The sequence below is a fragment of the Talpa occidentalis genome, unplaced genomic scaffold (assembly GCF_014898055.3).
Source record: "Talpa occidentalis isolate TD23 unplaced genomic scaffold, MPIMG_talOcc4v2.1 talOcc4.10, whole genome shotgun sequence".
NCBI classification, from domain to species: domain Eukaryota; kingdom Metazoa; phylum Chordata; class Mammalia; order Eulipotyphla; family Talpidae; genus Talpa; species Talpa occidentalis.
The window spans coordinates 31,842,093-31,862,318 of NW_023600993.1; the positions used below are offsets into that span (position 1 = coordinate 31,842,093).

The window sequence follows — 20,226 nt, forward strand, 5'->3', positions numbered from 1 at the left end:
TGACCTAGAATATTGGTGATTTTGTATGTTTCAACCTCAGCAAAACAAAGGGGAGGGAGAGGGATGGGGCACTCACGTTTTATAGACGACCGGTTTGCAATGCTGAAGCCGGAGGTGTTTCTGTGGATGAACCATGGCAGGTGCAAGGCCATCTTCACTCCTTCTTGCATCTTGATCCGGGACACGGTGCCATTGCTGCAGAAGGTCCCGATCTTGACCTCGATGGTGTTTGATGGTGTCTGATGGATGCGGCCACTGATGGAGTGAGTGACTCCATCCGGGCAGCTTTCCTCAGGCTCAACCTGCCTCAGGCGAGGATGGGAGAACTGTAGCTCTAGACCGATCCTTTTATGAGCTTTGACATCCCAGATGAAAGTTCTGTTGATTGTGGGAAGCATTGATGTCGGGGGCTGAAGCCGAACCTCCCCAAAAGGACACAGGCCGGACATGCAGTCTGAAATACAGTCACAAAAGCAGTCTTGGTCAGGATCGTCACCCAGCCACTCACTGCCCCTCAGCAACCGCACTAGACTCTTTGGGGGCTTCACCAGGTGGGTGCGCCCATCCCCTGATTGGGTGGGTGTTGGTGGCTGAAGGCTCACAGATGCTCCCTTCCCTAGGGAAGTGCCTCTGCAGAGAGAGCTGCTTGGAACCAGAGACGAGAGGCTTGGCTGCCCCCTCATTCCCATCCCAAGGGGAGCAATGGTCCACAGCCATTCACTGCCCAGTGCAGGAGAGAAAGTCTGACTTCCTTGATTCAAATGACACAACTCCAATGCCATCCCTACCCCAGAAACAGCCTGAGGCTACACTTCAGCTAGAAAGACATCTGTTTCTCCTTCACAGGTTGCTTCTGGGGGCACTCTCAGAAGTGACCTAAACAAAAACCCCCCATGTCAGGCTCCGCTTCCAGGGAACCAGACCCTAGATACCTCCTAACGACTGCATTTTCCAGGTGAAGCTACTGGAATCCAGGTGTGGGCCTGTGTCTGGGTCTTACTGGAAGCCGAGAGGGGGCATTTGCAGTAGAGCTTGTGCTTTGGGATAGTTAACTGCCCCTCTGCTAATTGAGCGATGGTTTCGTAATTTTTAGGGCACAGTGCCAAGCTCCACCTTGTAAACTGGTTTTTCCGTCAGCACACTCGTTAGCATTCGAAGCTAGTTCTGAATCTACAACCTCCTGTGTGTGGAACTCATGGGCACAATTATCTTCCTGCCCCATGGCTCAAATGCTGGTATTTTATTACCACAGCAGTTGATTCTTTTAAAGGCTAATAATTAATGACATCCTTTGATGTGCTTTGTTTTTGAAGCCTTTGAAAACAAAGTGAGAAACACTGCTGTCAAGGAGGAAGCAAGAGGAAAGCAGATGGAAGAAAGCAGTAGCGGGCAGGGCACGTCTTTCCTGGTGTTGACCATCGGGAGTCTGAGAGGTGCTGTGGGGTCTGGTGCGTCGCCATCATGCTATCTATTCGGGTATTTGAAATAATTGTCTTTTCGAAAGGGGATTAAGGAAGAATTTCAGAGCTGCCTAGGACCTCTCAGGTTATCCACACCAAACCTCTCATTTTGCAAGCAGCCCTGGAGTCAGGGTGCAGGACAATCCCAGGACACAAGTCCAGGCTGTGTTAGGTCAACCTGAGTTTTTGCTAACACACTGCACCATCTAACCAACAAGACAGTGTCAGATAACAAGGCGATGAGTACAGATAAAAAGCGTGGTGTCTCAGTAAAGAAAGTATCTATTTTTTATTTTTAAAGATATATTTATTTATTTATACAAGCACTGGGTGCAGTCAGAAGCGTGGGAGGGTGAGAAGATTCACCAGAGCCAGAGTGGGGAGCAGAACGGGCAGAAGGACCGAAGTACACTGCTGAGGGGAGCAGCGGGCGGCAGGAGAGGTCTGCGCGCCATGTGGGACCCTCGCCTGGCAGCCGGGGATCAAACCGGCACTGCAGAGGCTGCGGGCAGCTTCGCAGCCCAGCGCTCAACCGCTGCGCCACCAGGGGAGGCCCAAGAAAGTATCTATTTTTAGGAGTCATGGAAACTTCACTGTTCACCTCAAGCCACCTCTTTTGCTTCCAAAGTTGGCCTCAGAGCTTTCTACCTGTGCGTCCTGTGTGCCCAGGATCACAGGGTGCGGCTCCCGCTGGGTGAGCTCTCTTGGCATGGGCTAGCCCTAGTGAGGTGGAGATTCCGGGCTCCGGCTCCTCACCAGACTCACTTGGAGGGCGTTTTCAAAACACACCTGCCGGAGCCCTCCGAGCGAGTCTGATCTTATTCCATACCAAGAACTGGGGTCAAAAAGCCCCATCTCCCCACCTGGGTTCTGCCACCAGTGATGACACTGGGAGAGTCAGGTAGGAAAGTGCTTTGTATTCTGTTGCTGAGAGTTACAGTTTTTAGGTTGGACACACAGGTACAACAGCGAGGCGATCGGGGTGCCTCCAAGCCTTCTACTAGCCCCATCCTGTGCAGGAATGTTAAATAATTAAAGTGACTCCTAGCCAGAGGTTGGAGATGAGCTACTCCTGAAGTGAGTCACAACCCATTTTCCACAGACTGCATTCATTCACTTCGGTGGGACTATTTCAACAACAGAGGGGTCAAAGCTTGAAAGGTATAACAACGAGGGGCAGGCAGAACCCTGGGCCTGTATCCAGAGTCATTCTTTCAGGAAGTCATGTTTTGGTATCATTTTCCAAAATTATGTTTTGAAAACAATGGGTATTTACTACGTAGTAAATGGTGTGTGGTTTCCTAGGATTGAGAGACTTGCCTGGGGGGTGGGGGGGAGGTTGTTGTGTGTTACTTGTTACTGTTCTTCTCTTCCAAAACAGCAGTCAGCTATTGATTTAAGTGATTATCCAGGTAAGGTGTGCTTGTTAAAAACAGGACAGCAGAAGAACAGGAAGGAGAAAATGAATGTTGCCTGCTAGCTTCCCCAGCCCCCTATGGAAATAATGCAAGGTTGTTGTAAGCATGTGGTTGTAAGCATGTTGGTGTTTATCCCACCAGACTTTGGGTTCTGTAGGATCACATGTGCTTATTTAATCAAGTGGGACTGAACTATATAAACTACTCTCCTATTTTAAACTGCGGTGTTGTCAGAGGGACAAATTGGGTATCCTTCCATGTCAAACACACAGATTGACTTTGTTCTTTAACAACAACACACCAGCCCATTGAATTCCTAAGCATGTCAATAGTCTCTGCTCTAAAAGTTTCACTGAAATTTTAATTATAATCGACTGAAACTCCTAAATTAATGGGGGAGAAGTGACACTTTTAAGATACTGAGATTTTCATCAAGGAACATGGTGTATCTCTTCATTTATTTTCATCTTTTCTTTTGTCTTTCAGTACTTGAAATACTTAAATTGTATGTATATTTAGGATTTTTCGCATGTATATTCATAATAGATTGGTCTATGGGCTTTGTTTTTAATGTTTTCGCAGATTTTGACACCAGGGTTGTAAAAGTCTTGTAAAATGAACTCTGTATGCTCTATATGTTTCTTTCTATGTTCTAGAACAGGGATCAGCAAACCAGCCATGGGCCCAATCCAATCAAACCCTCTTACTGTAAATAAAGTTTCACTGGAACATTCATTGTTCTTTTGTTTACCTAATGTCATGGCTGATTTTGTGCTCTAACTTCAGATTAAGCAGTGCTCACAGAGTCCATCTGGCCCACAGTGCTGAAGATATTTATTATCTGGCCTTTTCCAGAAAAACTTCGTCAATCTTTCTCTAGAGTGGTTTAATATCATAGAAATCATCTGCTTTCTGAAGTTTTATAGGACTCCTCAATGAAGCCAAACCCTGCTCTCCTCCATCTTGGTTATTTTTCATACTCCTCCTTATTTATTTATTCAGGTTTCCTTTTTATGAACCAATCTGGCCAAATAAATTTTCCCTGAAAATCATCTATTTCATTTATATTTTCACATCTATTATTATAATAGTCTCTTGCAGTTTTAGAAACCACCTTTGTATATACCATTAAATCAAAATCTATTCTTCCAATCTTGTATACTTGTTTTTTTTTGTTTTTTCCAAGACACTAGTCAGAGATTTATCTATTTAATTGGTATTTGCAGATAATTGGGTCTTAGCTATACTTATCAAACAGTCTCTTTTTATTGCTTCTTGATCTATTGCCTAATTCTTATTTTTTCAGTTAAAAGCTAAGATATTTACTGAGTATGGTTTTGATTAGATGACATAACCATTGTTAATATGCCTAATAATTAATTCCTATTTTGCATGCCCGCCTTGAAATGATTGGGAAATTATACATTTAAATTTTTCTACCTGACTATTATTTCCCATGTTAATCCCTTACCCCAAGCTCAAATTATAATTATAATGCCAAATATCTAAAGTTTGTTCACATATACCCCACTTTTTCAATGTACTATTTTATTTCAACCTCATAACAACTCTATTGGTTGATACACTGACTCTTTTTCTTTTACAGACAGAAAACTAAGTCACAAAGCAGTTCAGTCAGAGGAAGACACATCATCAGGTCATGTGATCCTTAGCCCCAGAACTCAGGCCAAACCTAGTTCCTCATCTCCAAAGCTCTCTTATGTCCGTTCCCGCCACCTTCCCAGCCTTCCATTTCTTTTGTCCTCCACCTCCTTTGACTTTCGCTCGTCATCAGCCTGACGCCTTTAGCACTTCAGACAGAGCGCCCCAATGGGCACAGGCCAAGGTCCAGGAACCCAAGGACCTGGCTTTCTGTCCTGCTGCTATTTGCCAGTTGTGTCATCTTAGGCAAGTGCTTTGTGAAACTCTCCAAGGGCTAATTTAGGGATTAAACAATTTAACCATGTAAAACACTTGGAATCATAAGTGGCCACATAAGGACTAAACAGGGAGCAGGGTGCAGCACAGAGCTTGCAAGCCTCGCTGGCACGAGAGGCTGGTTTAGCACGGACTTACCGATATTCTTCTGGATCTCCATGACGAAGTGATTTTCTGGATGACGGCAACTAAAGTGAAAGGTTTTACTTTCTCCATCTTTGATGAATAATATGGTAGAGCTTCTTGAATTAGTAGTTATGATGTAACAGGACATGGCTGGCACCTCTGTGTTTCCGAGCTTTATGTGAACTAAAATGCCGCTTCCTTGTGGCAGAGAAATCTCAAAAGTTTCTAAAGGGAGGAAGAAAAATGAAGTGAGCTGGCTGATTTAGGTCTGCAAGTCTGCAGTTGGCCCCCAGAGCTGCTGCAGGGAGGAGCTCCTGTTAATACCTGCATTCCTTCCCTCCTGGTCTGAAAGGGGGATGATGCAACAACATGTCTTTTGTTTTCGTTTTTTCTAAGAGATAAAAATAGTGTCCCATATCTTGGAAGTTTCAAGCAGCATGTTTTCAGATGCCCCATCTGTGCAGCATTAACTAGCCACCTCCTTCCCATTTGACCACAGACCAAAGTCCATGACACAGATGCTGTCTCTTTGCAGGAACATGTTTATCTGCAAATAGCTGCTGCCTTCAGCCCTGCATGTTCTCATAGGCCCAGTGCATGCATACACATGCTGTAGTGTACAATGGAGGCCAGGCAACCTCTGCAGAAATTAGATAGAAATGCACTGTGCCCATGAAACTGGAAAGGAAGAGCAAAACAATGCTGATACTTCAGACTGGGGTCCAGCAAAATTATCTGAAGGAACCAACAGTACCAAGCCCGCCAAATGGGGCTGGTTATTAAACAGCGGTGTGTGTAGGGTTGGGATGGGGCCTGATTTCCTGCCCATTCCCTTTGCTTTCTTGATTTTTAAGCCTTCCCTTCCCTTCATTCAGGTTCTGATTGTGGGTTTACAGGCAGCTGATGGCTGGGACCAGTGGATATGGGCATGGTCATCTGTAAATGGGTTGGTGGAGGGAACCTGGGGTTCACAGAGAGAGGCCGGAAGCAGTGCCTCTCTTCCCTGGTTGGTACCTTTTAGGTGCAGGTACGTAAGAGCATTCAACGGACAAATAGCAAGCCAACCAAAAACCTTTCTTTGCTTTTTAGATAAGCTTTTTCCCCTCCTATATATATATATTTTTTTTTTTTTAAAAGATTTATTTATTTATTTATTTGTTTGTTTGTTTATTTATTTATTTATTTATTTATTTATTTATTTATTTATACAAGCACTGGGTACAGTCAGAAGCACGGGAGGGTGAGAGAATACACCAGAGCCAGAGCGGGAAGCAGAGCAGGCAGAAGGACCAAAGTACACTGCTGAGGGGAGCAGCAGGCGGCAAGAGAGGTCTGTGTGCCATGTGGGACCCTCCTCCGGTGGCCGGGGAGCAGCTGGGGATCAAACCGGCGCTGCAGAGGCTGCGGGCAACTTTGCAACCCAGCGCTCAACCGCTGCACCACCGGGGAGGCCCTCCTATATATTTTTTTTAAAGATTTATTTTTTATGCATACAAGAGCTGGAGTACAGGCCAGAGGTGCGGGTGTGTGTGAGAGAGGATTCACCAGAGACAGAGTGGGGAACAGAACAGGTGGATCTACTGAAATACACTGCTGAGGGGAGCAGCAGGTGAGACAGGAGAGGTCTGCTGTGCCATGTGGGCTAGCTCCCTGGCTGGGGATAGAACTCGGGGATCGAACTCATGCTGGAGTGGCTGGTGATAGCTTCATGGTGCTGAGACTTAACCCCTTGTGCCACCAGGGAGGCGTGTCCCCTCCTTTAAAAGATTAAATTGCAATCAACTTCACTGAGGTATAATCAACATCAAAAAGGACACACACATTTTAAGAGTTTCAGCAAGTGTAGACACACATGATCACCACAATCAAGACACACACACAAAAGCATCACCCCCAAAGTTCCACAAAAGCCCCTTCGCAGGCCATCTACACTCCTGGCCCCAGGAAACCATCAGTTATTTTTTGCTTGGTCTAGACCTTCATCTACAAGGACTCCTCCAGCAAGTTCTTTTGTTCTGGCTTCTTTCTCAGCATTTGTGTGAGAGTCATCCACAGGACTGCGGGAATCAGTCATCAGTCATTTGTTCCTTTTTATTATTGAGCAGTATTCCGTTGTTTAGATAGACCACCAGCTACTACCCAAGCACAGCTGATTCCTTTCCAGCATTTGACAAGCCACTTGCCTTCATTCTGCAGGACTTCCGGCCCGCGGGAGAGCCCAGCACACTCTCTTCCCAGCAGTGGCTGAGCTCACTGTGTTCCCAGCAGCTGCGTGTGAAACACTTGGACTTAGGTCCACCTGTGGACCCCTCTCCTCGCTCACTCTCATTCACTCTGCTCGGCCCTCTGGCCAGCAGCTCTTTACACAGTGAGGAAATTGATCCCTTCACCTGTGATAATGAACTGCAATTTCCCCCGGCTTATCAGGTAAGACCTTTACCCTCTTTGGGCCTCTGTTCCTTCATTTATAAAAAGAGGGGCTGGCCTAGAATAACTCCACCTTCCCTGCCAATTCTTAATAGGGTCAGTCCTCAGTAAGTAAGAAGTGACTTTGCAACCTGAAGTGTTCCCAGTGACTGCCACTGCTGGCAGTGACAATCTCTCAGAGCTCCAGGGCATGGCACAGCTGCCTTCCTAAGTCAAATGGCTCAGGTTTGCATTTTTGAGGGCAACGCTTATCTCTCGGACCTCAACTCATCCCCTCTCTGCCTCAGTCACTGTGCTCAGGCCACCTGGGCTATCCTTTTTGGACACCAAACTCTTTCTCACCCTCAGGGCCTTTGCACGTGCTGGTCCTGATTCTAACTTGCTCCTTCTCCAGCCAGAACTGGCTCTTTTTAGTCATTCCAGTCTCAGCCCAAAGGTCACCTCCTGAGTGGCTTTCCTTGACCAGTCCCCTGAAGTGCTCCTCCCGTCTGCCCCTCCGTCAGCCTGACCTGCTTTATATGCACCCCCTTTCTAGTCTCTGACTCAGAGGACTGTGGTGTTTGTTCACCCCTGAACAGGACATGACTGTCTTTTTCAGAAGTAGCCTCAAAGCCCAGACAGTGCCCAGTGCCCGTTGCTCGTGTGCAGGCAGAAAGTTTCCTCTCCATGCAGCTCCCTATAACCCCCTAATCTCATGTTCTTGTCTTTCCCGTTTTTAGTTTCTCATAGACAGACCACCATTCCTGTGTTTCAGTTTGGGCTAATAAATCTTGGTGGGAATCACAGACACAGGTCTTTTGGTCTTTTTAACTAACAGCCTCCGAGGAAGCAAACATCCTCTGTGCCATAAGTCCCATATTTACTAGAACGCTTCTTATTCCAGAGGCATCATCACTTATATCTTCTGAGATGAGTCTGATGACCCAGGGGCTCTTTCAGACATCAGATTGAAAATGAATCCAGATCTGTGATTGGAAACCCACTTGTTGGATTTACATCCTAGCAATTTATGCTGGCATTTGTGTTCCCTTTCTGGAATCATAAAAATGTCTCATTTGTAAAAATGGGTCATTTGTAAAAAATTCTTGGGCTATCTTGTCTCTGAACTCCTGCATTCTCTCACCCTATTCTCAGAGGGAACTCAGACCTGGCACCTGGCTAGCGAGGTTACCAATTTCTTCGTCATCCTCATGCCTCTTTTACATCCTTTGGCCAAAGCATTATTTAAAAATGCCTGACTCAACAATTATGATTATTTTAATTTTAGTTAAGTATTGGACACTGAACAGATAGATCAGTGGTTGCCTGAGGCTGGAGGCAGGGCTGGCGAAGGAGTATAGAGGGGCCCAGGAGACTTTGTAGGGCGAGAATCATTCTGGATCTTAACTACGGTGGTGATTACACTTGAAGAGAAATGCCACATTCATCGAATGGCGCTCTTTAAATTGGTGACATTTACTATGTGTATGTTATAACTTAACCAAAACAGAGGAAAACCCTTGTGTCAGATTGCATTTCTACATTAAGTAGGCGCTTCATAAATGAAGGAGACAGTCATGGCCACAGTTAAAATATGGTTTAATAATATTTTGGGATGTCCCAATTTCTCTCAAAGTATGGGTAATATTTCCAAATAGCTTTCAATTAGATTTCAAGAAGAACAAGGCTGATCTCACTAAGAGATCTCCACTCAGTTTTCTCCTGCTTTTAGGCCAGTATCCAAATAATTCTGGGTAGATGACAATCTATTCTATTACTAGTGACATATAAAGAACAATGCACATCCCTGTTAGAGAGTAAAGTTTTTCTTTTAGAGTCTTTGAAATTGTGTATTCGGGCAATATTTTCTGGCTTCTAATATGTTCCAGAGAGCAGACTTGATACAAATGATTCAGTGGTAGAAACAGTCGGCATAGGCGTGCCTGCCACTGGGGAGTTGAGTTGAGACCAAGGGGGGTCCAAATAAATGGTTTGTGGGGAACCTCTGAAAAAGACAGTGGCTCTGGTAGAGCCACCATGGGACTGGGGCTCTCTTACTGGAAACTTTTTTTCCGATGGTGGGAGGCAGGTATTCACCTTTATTTTTTTCCTTAAGGAAAACAACTGTCCTAACTCTAATTTTTGAATATGCTAGTCTTTATATTTCATGAATCATAAATGCTGCCTCTGTTATTTGTATTCTTTTATTTGGGCTCTAAATAACCCAGATTTTCATCCATACTCATCATGAAAACAAAGACAAGGAAGTCTTGCAAGGCCTCAATCACTCACTCCAGGTGTTCTTTTACTCTTTTGCCATGTTTCTCTGCTCTTTCTTTGAGATGACCAGCCAGCACGCTCTACTGCCCAGGTATAGCTTGCATCTCTCCTTCAGCACCCCAGACCTGAGAATCCCCACCTGGTCTAGCTCATGGTCCAGAGCAGATACTAAGCTAGACACATGTGTCGCAAAGTCAAGTCTTATGCACCATTGCAGCAGGAGGAGACTGTTTATATCAGAGATGGTTTTCTAGGGTCACAGCTAAGGACATGTCAGCTACAGGTTGTTACCAACTGCCCCCCCACATCTTAAATGATAAATACATCAGCGGAAGGAAAAGATCAGGCTCGAAAAGATGATTCAACTGGGTACATAATTGTAATCTGGACTATTCTTTCCCACCCCCCACCAATTCTGGAAACCCAGAACCCTTACTCCACTGTCATAAAAGCAGCAGAGAGATACCCTCACTGCTTGAGTAAAATAGCTTGTAACTCATTTTTTTTTCACAAATGCTTGGAGTTTGAGAACATCTCGCTGTCATATTTTTCCCCTTCCCCTCTCACCACCACTAATCACATCTTGAAACTGGAGAGTCTAACACTGTGGAATAAATCTCAGTCTCTCACCAACGCCATCCCCCCCAGTTGGGCCAGCACATCCAAGTGCTTGATAAACTATAATTTAAAGAAAATGGATGGCTGTTTTCTTCTTCACTGTCTTCTTCTTTTATCTCTCCAGGAACTTGATATTTTCTGGGTCTGATATTTTGGAAGATCTATCACTCAGAAACTCGAACAAAATGCAGGTCACCATTAGGCATGACTTTGAGGCCTCATAGATTGAAGGAAGTCCCTGTGCCCTCACGCAGATGGTGTGGGCTCCCTGGCTCAGGGCACTCAGGGAAGCCTTCAGGCTCCACAGTTGGCTCATGAGTCACAGGCTTCTTCTCTCTCCCGCCTGCGACCTCTCCTTATTAGGGCACCTTTGCTAGTTTCTGCCTCACCAGCTGCTTCTTGGGCAGGAATTTCCAATTGTTTAATCACCATTCATTATTCACCATTCATTATTCACAGCATATTCTACAAATGCCCCTGCTATTTTTCCTCCCTGCCATCCTAGCTCTTTGCAAGGGAAATGATTGCAAGGAAGAGGATCCACCAGATAAACACCAGGAAAGTTATTTTCTCCTAGATTGCTAGATTTTGTTGAATACAGCTTAAAAGACTGACATTAAACATTTCTTTGAGGGCAGAAATCTGCCTCAAATTTGGTATGGTTCTGGGGGGCTCAGCCTCATTCAGGTTCTCTGTCTATAGAAGAAGAACCAAGCCACTCCCAGGCAGGGATGGGCCAGCCTGGGCACAGGATGTACATGTTAAACTGTCTGGTGCTCCAAATGTCAAGGGGGGCAGATGCAGGAACCAAGCAGGATAATTGTGAATCAGCATGGCACACCATTTGCAGGCTTTGTGGGAGTCAGATTCCAAACCAAGCCCATAAAATCACTTCTGGTCAGAATAGTCCTGTCCTTTCTTAGGGGGATGTCACACTGCAGACCAATGTCCTGCTCTCAACAAGTCCACTGGCTGCGGCCGGTATCTGCTGATTCATGGAGCGGGTACCCTCTTCCTGGGTTAAATAACAGGTAGTGATATGCCTGATTGGCTTTTAGGGGTCAGTTCTGCAAAATACAGAGTGTGGGAGGCTCACGCCATGGAGCCTGAGGAAGTGATGGTGGCAGAAGAGACAGTGACTCACTCTTTCATCTCACATCCACCCTGTGGGGACACTCACATCATTGACATGAATTCTCCTGTCTTTACTCCCTGCAGGAGGGAATTGCTGAATTCACATGAATCGCACATACTCTTGCCTGTCTTGTCCGCCCCACCAGACCCCGCAAGATAGCCAACAATTTGAGGGCACCGAGAACAATCAAGGTACTGTGAAGACACAGAGGCTCAGCTATTACTGGGGGTGGTGGTCATGGAAGGCTTCACAGAGGAGGCATGACTTAAGAAGGGTCTTGAAAAATGAATAAGAGTTTGTCTATCAGGGAGAGGGAGACTGGTGCCAGGAAGGACAGTGGAAGGAATAGCAAGTGTAAAGTCACAGGGATGTGAAGAACATCACTTCAGTGGAGCCACTCCAGGGGGTTAGGTTTGGCCAGAGGGCAACAGAAATATGGATGGAGGGGTCTGGAGACAGAGGCTGAGAAGGGGCTTGGTTGTTGGCTGTGGACTTTGGGGTTTACACGGTGGGACCAGCATATCTTAAGAGCTTTGTGTAGTGCTTAAGATCTGGGATTCCAGAATCCTACTGCCTGGATCAACTCCTAGTCCTACCAGTTACCAGCTGTGTGCACGTGGGCAAATTGCTCAGCTTCTCTGTGACTTACTTCCTGATCTTCGAATTGGGTTAATAATAGAATTGTAAGGACAACTGAGTTAATACCTGTAAAGGGCTTATGACCAGGTAGTCGATCAATATTAGCTGTTATTATGATTGATATTATTAAGGCAGCACTTATAATCACTACTGCTGCTGTTAGTGTCAGTCACCACTGAAGGGTGTCAAGCAGGGAAACAAGGTAGCGGCAGCTTAGTTCTCAGAAAGTCCAAAGTCCTGGCTAGCTGGGCAGGGTCAAGGGTGGGGCAGGTAAGGCACCTGGAGCAAACTTGAGGTGCACTCAATGTCAGGCTTGTGCAAGTATAAGCACCTCTTCGGTTTTCTGCATCTCCCTGCCCTGGCCCTGCTTGCTGGCCATCATGGCCCTTCAGTATGTGTTGACTCATGAAGCCAGCAGCCCTTGGAGGCTCAGGATAGTAGTGACCTCGTTTCCCCACGTTTGCTGAGTCAGCCGAGACACTGTGGTTTGACCTCAGCATGCCTGCCCTTATCACACCCTCAGGTATCACTGCCCTCCTGGCAGCACCCAAGGCTGGTCAAGTCAGCCAGCACAAAGGGAGAAGAGCTCCCGTTCGTATGAAGTGCGTGGCGCCGACACCAAGGGTGGGGTATCACCACCAACATGACCCCTTTTAATGGGGCCTGCTTGTGTGAGGGGGGCAGTGCCAGGCTGCCATGCCACTAGACAGAGTACTAATCTGGGGGCCTGGGAGCCCAAGGCCTGTGGGTGGTGGAGGGGCAACTGGTTTAGGCCCCCTGAATCCATTTTGATGGACCTGGCTAGGGCCAATTACAGACTGGGTAAACTGAGGCGAAAACTCTTCCCCATGTCAGGATGACCATCCATCTGCCTACCTGGAAATGGTTAACTTCCCACACGTACACAAGAAAGAACCAGGGCACAAACTGCTGGTTCAGGAGCTCACCCCCCTCTCCTGGATGAGACACCTTGGGAACCTGGGCACCAGGCCTGCATGAGCACAGCAGAGAACACTCAGTGTCTGAAATGTGCCAAGCATAAGCTACATTCATTAGGGACTTACACATGCCCACAACTGCTCTGTAAAGTAGGTTCTACTATGAATCCCCATTTTATAGATGAAGAAACTGAGGGTCAGCGAGGTGAAGTGACTGGCCTGCAAACATGACTAATAAGAGGCGGGGCCAGGTCCGGGGCCAGAGCAGAGAGACACTGGAGCCCACACCTGATGAGCGACTTCAGCAGAGCTTGCCCCACCGAGGATGTCCACAGCAGCCAGAACTGTTTGAAGAGATGGTCTGTTCTCTCTGACAGTCATTTAAGGTAGAAGAAAGGCTTCCTAGCTGGCTCTGTAGGGGATGGCCAGGGTACCGAAAGGGAAAATGTTTGCTTGAAGGCTTCTGCAGGTACACTGCATTAATAAAATCCTTCCTCGTTTCAGAATAATTGGAAAGTGTAGTGTGAACTCAACCCAGGGTCTGAGGTTTCCTGGAAGTCGGCATATTGGGGTGTGGTACACCTTTTCTGTGTCTATTGGCTCAAGGATCTGACAAAGGGAAATTGGCACGTTTGGCTGCTTTGTGAGGTTTGCCTGAGTGTCATGGGCATGGAAGGAGCAGGACTGGGTTGGAGGCATAAGAAAAGCACCATGATTCTGGAACAAAGCATTGGCATAAAGGGCTAGTGCAGGGTCTCGGAAGGAAAGCAGCCAGCAGAAGCCGTGGCCCTAGGGGCTCGCTGTCAGAGAGGCTCATGGGCAACCAGACGAAGTTTAGGAAAAGCCCCCAGATGCCCACCTGCCGATTCCTTCTCATTTATAGATAGTTGGGGTGTGAGAATCTCAACTCAAGCCTCTGGTTTTACTTGACAGGAAATGTTTCCTCCTGAAAAGAAACTCCCCCTGCCCATCCGGACAGTTGTACTGGAAAGCTGCCCATTCAACCTGATAAGTCACACCACCCCCTTCCTCCAACTTTTCCCTAGTCCCCTTCCCACTGTGCTCCTGGCCAGCTTGGGAAAAGCAGCCTGCTGAGACATCTGGGCAACCTCTCATTCTCTTTCTCAGCAGCAAAGGAGGTAGGATGACAGCTGCCCTCAGGCATCCCCACACAGAAGCTGGGAGAATGCTTCAGGCTATTGTCCCAAGTCTGGGGGAAGAGGAAGGTGGCAGGACAGGTCACCAGCCAATCCCCAAGGCCCCAGTAGCAGGTACACCTTCTAACTGAAGACACTGGGCTTGAGGTGGCTACAAGAACTCACCTAACATGCCACTGTCAGAGCTCCCCAGGCTCTCCAAAGGAGAGGGCCACATGGTGTACCCCTATATCACACACCGTAAGGACCTAACATCCCAGCAAGGAGCAGGCATTGACCAAAGTTATAAATAAAGGCCTGGGGTGATCAAGTGTGACTTGAGGGGGAGCAGGGCTGGGGCAGGCACAGTGGAGGCAGAAGGCCCAAAGACAACCCAGTGCTGCAACTTTGAAGAAGGCTCTGCCTGGCCCTGTCGCTCAGGATAATGGCAGCTGCTGTGTGGGCCAGCACACCCAGATGAACAAGGTGGGCGCCAACTTCTGGAGTCACTTCCAGGGACAAAGGACATCAGGTTCATCCCTGCTCAGTGAGAGACACCCTCAGTTTCCTTTAAAATAGTTCACTGATCCAGAGCTCTTAAAACAATCAGAAAAAACAACTAAAATAAAGTTCAAGGAACAATATTAAAAGGAAGCTGTGTGCACTCCGATTCAATCCAACTTGTGGGAAGAGCTTATTTAAACAGGGGAGCATTGTGTTCATCCATTCACTCCTCGTTCTTAATTCCTATCTTCTTATGAAAGAAAGGTATATACACTGATGCAAGTTGTTTATTTTTTAAAGAATCTGTAGCATCCTCCAAAGGGGTAATGCTAGCGATTGATGGTCTGTAGGACTTGTGCTTTGAATGACTGTTTTAGAGTGGAGATCTGCTTGCAGGAAAACTTACCCTCTAAGATCCAAGACACACACCCCACTAGACTTGTGTTTTAGAGACTCACAGCCAGGCTGAGGGCCCCGCTAGGGTTATACACAAGTGAATACGCTGCGTAGAAATGCTTCTGGGACGGTGGCCATTGAAAGCCTTCTTGCCAACCAGAGACTCAGACTTTAACATTTAATTCTAGATTGAACTGAACAGCGCTCAGTGGAAGAATGATTTCCAAGAGGTCCACAGAGAGGTAGAGAAAGCTGCCTAACAACAGACTTCGAACATGGGAATTACAGAAGTAAGCAACAGATAGAACTCAGCTTATGACCATTGTAAATCATTCATGCTGATATGCTAAAATATCACAGGGCCATTAACATTTTAAGAAATATTTAAAAAGTTCATTTTGTCAGACCGAAGCATGAGTTACAAGGACCACGAAAGGTTCACGAGCGGGGAAGGGGAAGAACCAAGAAGGAGCTTCAAAAACCCATCTGTAAGTGCCTCAGAGGTGGAACAGCGGCTGGCCTGTGGTGCCACTTCTGCACTTGCTAAATATTTAGAAGTGACCGAATTTCCAATTAGATTAGTGTTTCACACTGTAGAACTTCTTTCCAAAGGCCCATCAGAGATGAAATAGTTATTTGGGTTCTTCTGATAAAAAAAAATTAGCAGGGAGATAGTTAAACAAGAATCCATATGCAAAAGACCATATATTGTGTGATTCCATTTGTATCAAGTTCAATGAGACAAACCAATCCACCCTTTTGTGATCAGAACACTGGACCTCTGAGGGGGGCAGGTATTAACAAGGAAGGGGAAAGAGGAAAACTTTCGGGCTACCTGAACTTTCCAAATCTTGATCTGGGTGATGCTTACAAGATACGCTTACACATAAATTGTACCAGGTTGTACAAGTAGGATTTGTATACTGTATGTCTCAATAAAACAATTTTCAAACTCAGAAAAACTAGTGCTAGCTGGTAGGTATTTGAAATATCTCTAATGAGATGACCCCCCCCCCACCCATGCCCAGTCCCTCTTTGTGTCTGTGTAGTGCTGGCCATGGGGTCTCATCTATACACCTTTCAGTCTCTGTCCTGAAGGCACAAGGTTCTTGTACAGCAAATTGTTGTTTATATAACTCTGAAGGCAAAGGAGAAAGACTTTTGGCTTCTGATTAAATGGCCCTTACCAGGGGGCTGAACCCTAAGTGCAGAGGGTTATGCTGGTGGGGCTGAGACTCATATCCCCAGGCATTATGGAAGGAGGGGCCCTGGGGAGCCAAGATTCCCTCCAAGTATAGGATAGAACCAGAGGCACAAGCACATTCACCAAGGCAGCCTGGGATTATAAGGTGTGCTTTGCTTTTTGTAGTAAAACAATAAAAAGGGAAAAGAACACTGATCTTTCTCTAGTCACATATAAACCCTGTAAACATTCCCACCCCATTTTATTTTATTCTTACTTATTTTTAAATTTTATGTTCTGTGTGGCAAAATACACAGGACATAAAATCAACCATTTCCCTCATGTTTTTAAGCAGACAGTTCAACAGCATCAGTGCATTCACACTGCTGTGCAACTGTCACCAACATCCACCTCCAGGACTTTTATCATGCCAAACTGCTGCTCTCCAGTGCTAAACACTAGCTCTTCCTTCCTGCTTTCTGTCTCTGCAAATCTGACTGCTCTAGGGACATCAGGTAAATGGAATTGTTATAGGGCAACCCCGATGTAAAATGGGGTTGCCTGACTGTGGTTCCTTACCTACGCGCTCAGAGGGGACTTATTAATTCTAAACTCAGACACACAAAAGGTTGATAAAAGGTTTATTTACAAGGGAAGGGGAAATGGGAAATGAATAACTCAGGGAGAAAAAGAGGGAGAGAAGTTTGTAAATGCGCCCTACCCGTTCCGACGACCTGGAATCCCAATGACCCACCAAGCTGGCAAAAAACCGAGCGTGCTACGTGGCCAAGAGGGCAACCCCCCACCACATGGCGGGTTAAATACTCAAACTGAGAGCCTAGTTGCTTAACTCCGCCCTCAGGCCCTTGCAACCTTCCCTTTGGTGGTGATGGGATTTGTAGTTCCCAGTGTCTTGATGGAGTGGGGGTGGAGTCCGCAAAGCCTGTATGGAGTTTGCTCAGGACATCCTTCCCCCTAACAGAATCACTGTCCTTTTGTGTCTCATTTATTTCACATAGCATGTAGGGCTGCATGACTTTTAAACCCCAGTTACTTGCTAATCGTTGATTTGACTAAAGCAAAAATTCAGCAATATTAAACATTGACTCAAATTCATATACATATCAGTCACTTTGTGAGAGGGAGAAAGAATTTTTCTTTAGATAAAACAATCTCAAAAGATGGTTCAAGTTTACCAAAAACAGATAGGTGCATTTGTCTGAAAAGTGAAAGACTGGCCCAACGTTGGTCAGCCCGTGGGCTGCCAGCACCAAAGGGCCTGTCCTCAGGTCGCTGTGCTGTGGATGGGAAAATGGGCTCCCGCTTGGGGTGAGGTGAGCAGAACTTCTCAGAGAAATGTTCTGACAGGAACTGCATTCTTTGGTGATTAAGAGCTGTAGAAAACTTTCTTACGTGTCTGAACATAAGCCATGCACTATGTTTCAACTAAAATAGTTGAAAAGAACTTTTCCAAAAGGTTATATCAGTCTATTTCTACATTACTATTCATCACCCCTCTATTTTAGTCCAACTGTAGCTTAGAGGTCCTCTCACGATGGGAAGTGGGGAGAAGGGGGTGCAGGAGGAGGTTTTATGGAGACAGCCCTGCTTTGGAGCACCAACCTCCATCGCTCAGCCTGCTGGAGCACACTCCTTGCTGAACAGCCCAGTTCCTTCATCATTCTTGGAGCTGGATTTTTGGCTGGACTGCTTTAGACAAGCCTCCTTGCTTCTCTAAACCACAGGCTTCTGGTTTGTAGTATCTGGCTAAAAGCAAGAACTCGGCTGGACTTCTGCAGGTATTGGAATGAGGCCATGTGTGCAAAGCGCTGAGAATGGGGCTAGGCACATGACAGGCCCTTATCTAGCGATGCCCACCATCAGTACCATCCCCACCCAAGGGATCAGGCCCCTGAGCTGTTAACCTCGTGGGTGCAGGATTCTGAGGTGACCGCAGAGATCCATGCCCTGTTATCATCTCTTCCTCTTGGGTGTGGGAGGAAGTCTGAATAAAATCTGCTGAAAGCTGTCATAATTTAGAGCTACAAGGAAGTGAATTCCACCACCAAGCAAGCTTAGAGGAGAACCCCACGCTCTAGGTAGCACACAACTATATCTTGATTTTTCACTGGGCAAGGAACCCACCCCACTGTATCTGGACTTCTGACCTCTAGAACTCTGAGTTAATAGGTTAAACTACTAAATTTGTGACAATTGGTTACGTAGTGACAAAAAACTAATACAGAATTTGTAACCAGATGGACGACAGGGAGATGGGGTGATTTTTGTATGACCTGAACTGCATATGCCACTTATAGAATTTTTTCTACTGGGGATTCTGCATACAAGGAGTCAATCAACTATGGAAAGTCAGTTGGTTGAATCCACAGATGTGGAACCAGAGGATACAGAGGGGCACTGTAAGTTATCCTCAGATTTTCAACTGCACAGGATGAGTTGCTCAAGGGTCAACTGTCTAAGGTATTGTCTGGGGGCACTAAGCCTCCCCTTCTGGCCTGAGTTAGCATGATGGAAGGTGTTAGGTTAAGTGGACAGCCTTTATGGAGCTGTATGCTAATGACAATACCTAAAAACACTATTTACTGTAAACTTTAGTGTCCAGATGCTGGGAGGTAGTAGGGAGGGAGAAGGTGCCTCTCAAAGTCCCCACCTCTAATGCATAATGAGTCCTGGGCAACCAGGGCTGGCATTTGCTTATCCTCTTATCTCTGACACTTTTTTTTTTTTTTTTTTAAAGATTTATTTATTTATTTATTTTATTTATTTATACAACCACTGGGTACAGTCAGAAGCGTGGGAGGGTGAGAGAATTCACCAGAGCCAGAGCGGGGAGCAGAGCAGGCAGAAGGACCGAAGTACACTGCTGAGGGGAGCAGCGGGCGGCAGGAGAGGTCTGCGCACCATGCGGGACCCTCCTCCGGTGGCCGGGGAGCAGCCAGGGATCGAACCGGCGCTGCAGAGGCTGCGGGCAGCTTCACAACCCAGCGCTCAACCGCTGCGCCACCGGGGAGGCCCTCTCTGACACCTTTGCCACCTCCTTCACCTCTGACACTTTGGCAGCAGTCTACACTCTGCCTTTACTGCTGTCTGCAGGATGACCACCAGCTGACTCACTACTCCATCCTTGCTGCAGCTGGAAGGACAGACTGCAGCCTCCACCCACTGCAGAGAGGCAGTGGCCATTTGGGGTTTCAGTTAAGAGAGGGGTGAAATGGGTCTCTGGGAGGATGTAAGTCTACCTGTTTCTTAGCTGCCAAGGCCTGACCTCTTGATCACTTAGGTGGACATGATTGGGCCTATCAGGGCCAGGACAGCCAATTGAGAATATATCTATCTCTTTCAATGGCCTGTTTTAAGGCCTAGTGATTAGTCCCTTTTGTTGTTGCTGTTTCCAGTGATCTTAAAGGCAGGGAGGGTGTTAATCTACACAGATTGACTTGGAGAACAAGTCTTTGAAGGAAGCCCCCTCAGATGACCAGGGGCTAAGTCAATATATATAGTGATTCTCTAGTAAACCAGGGAGCCCAGGGTAAAACAGGTTAGCCAAGGAAGGTTGCATCTCCAGAAAAGCTTTGGGGCCAGAGAGAACACCTGCTTTTCTCACCCCGAGGTGCAAGGACAGATTCTTGGAGGTGTTATAGCAACAAAGAGTTCTGGGATATGTTACATCAGAGGATGGTTGTTACAGAAGTTGTTATGTCAACAAGATCAATGATTATAAAAGGTGTCATGTCCATGAGGATAGCTGTCATGGGAAGTCTTGACATGGAAGCTGTTAAGTCAACAAGGACAGCGATGATAGAAGGTGTTCAGGCATCATGAAGAAGGTAAATGGACAATGATGGTCATTATGAAAGATGTTGCATGGACTAGGCCATTCTTGGCACTTGGATAGTCCCTGTGTTGGGACTAGTCAGTGACTTAAGATGTCAAAAATTCAGGGAGTTCGTGAAACACTAAATTGAGACAAAAATGATGAAATGGGGGTTGTAAGAAACAGCGAGTGAGGAGGAGGGGAATAAAACTCA

The 20,226-nt window shown here is 46.4% G+C and overlaps 1 protein-coding gene across 1 annotated transcript in view; it reads right to left on the reverse strand.

Annotated features, from left to right (window-relative positions):
• The window catches only part of CDCP1 (CUB domain containing protein 1), a 47,571-nt gene that overhangs the window by 17,717 nt on the left and 9,628 nt on the right, over positions 1 to 20,226 (reverse strand). The window contains exons 2-3 of the mRNA XM_054693620.1: positions 4,955 to 5,167; positions 77 to 454 (exon numbers count right to left, since the gene is read on the reverse strand). Of these exons, the coding sequence (XP_054549595.1) occupies positions 77 to 454; positions 4,955 to 5,167 (591 nt within the window). The remainder of the gene's footprint in view (positions 1 to 76; positions 455 to 4,954; positions 5,168 to 20,226) is intronic.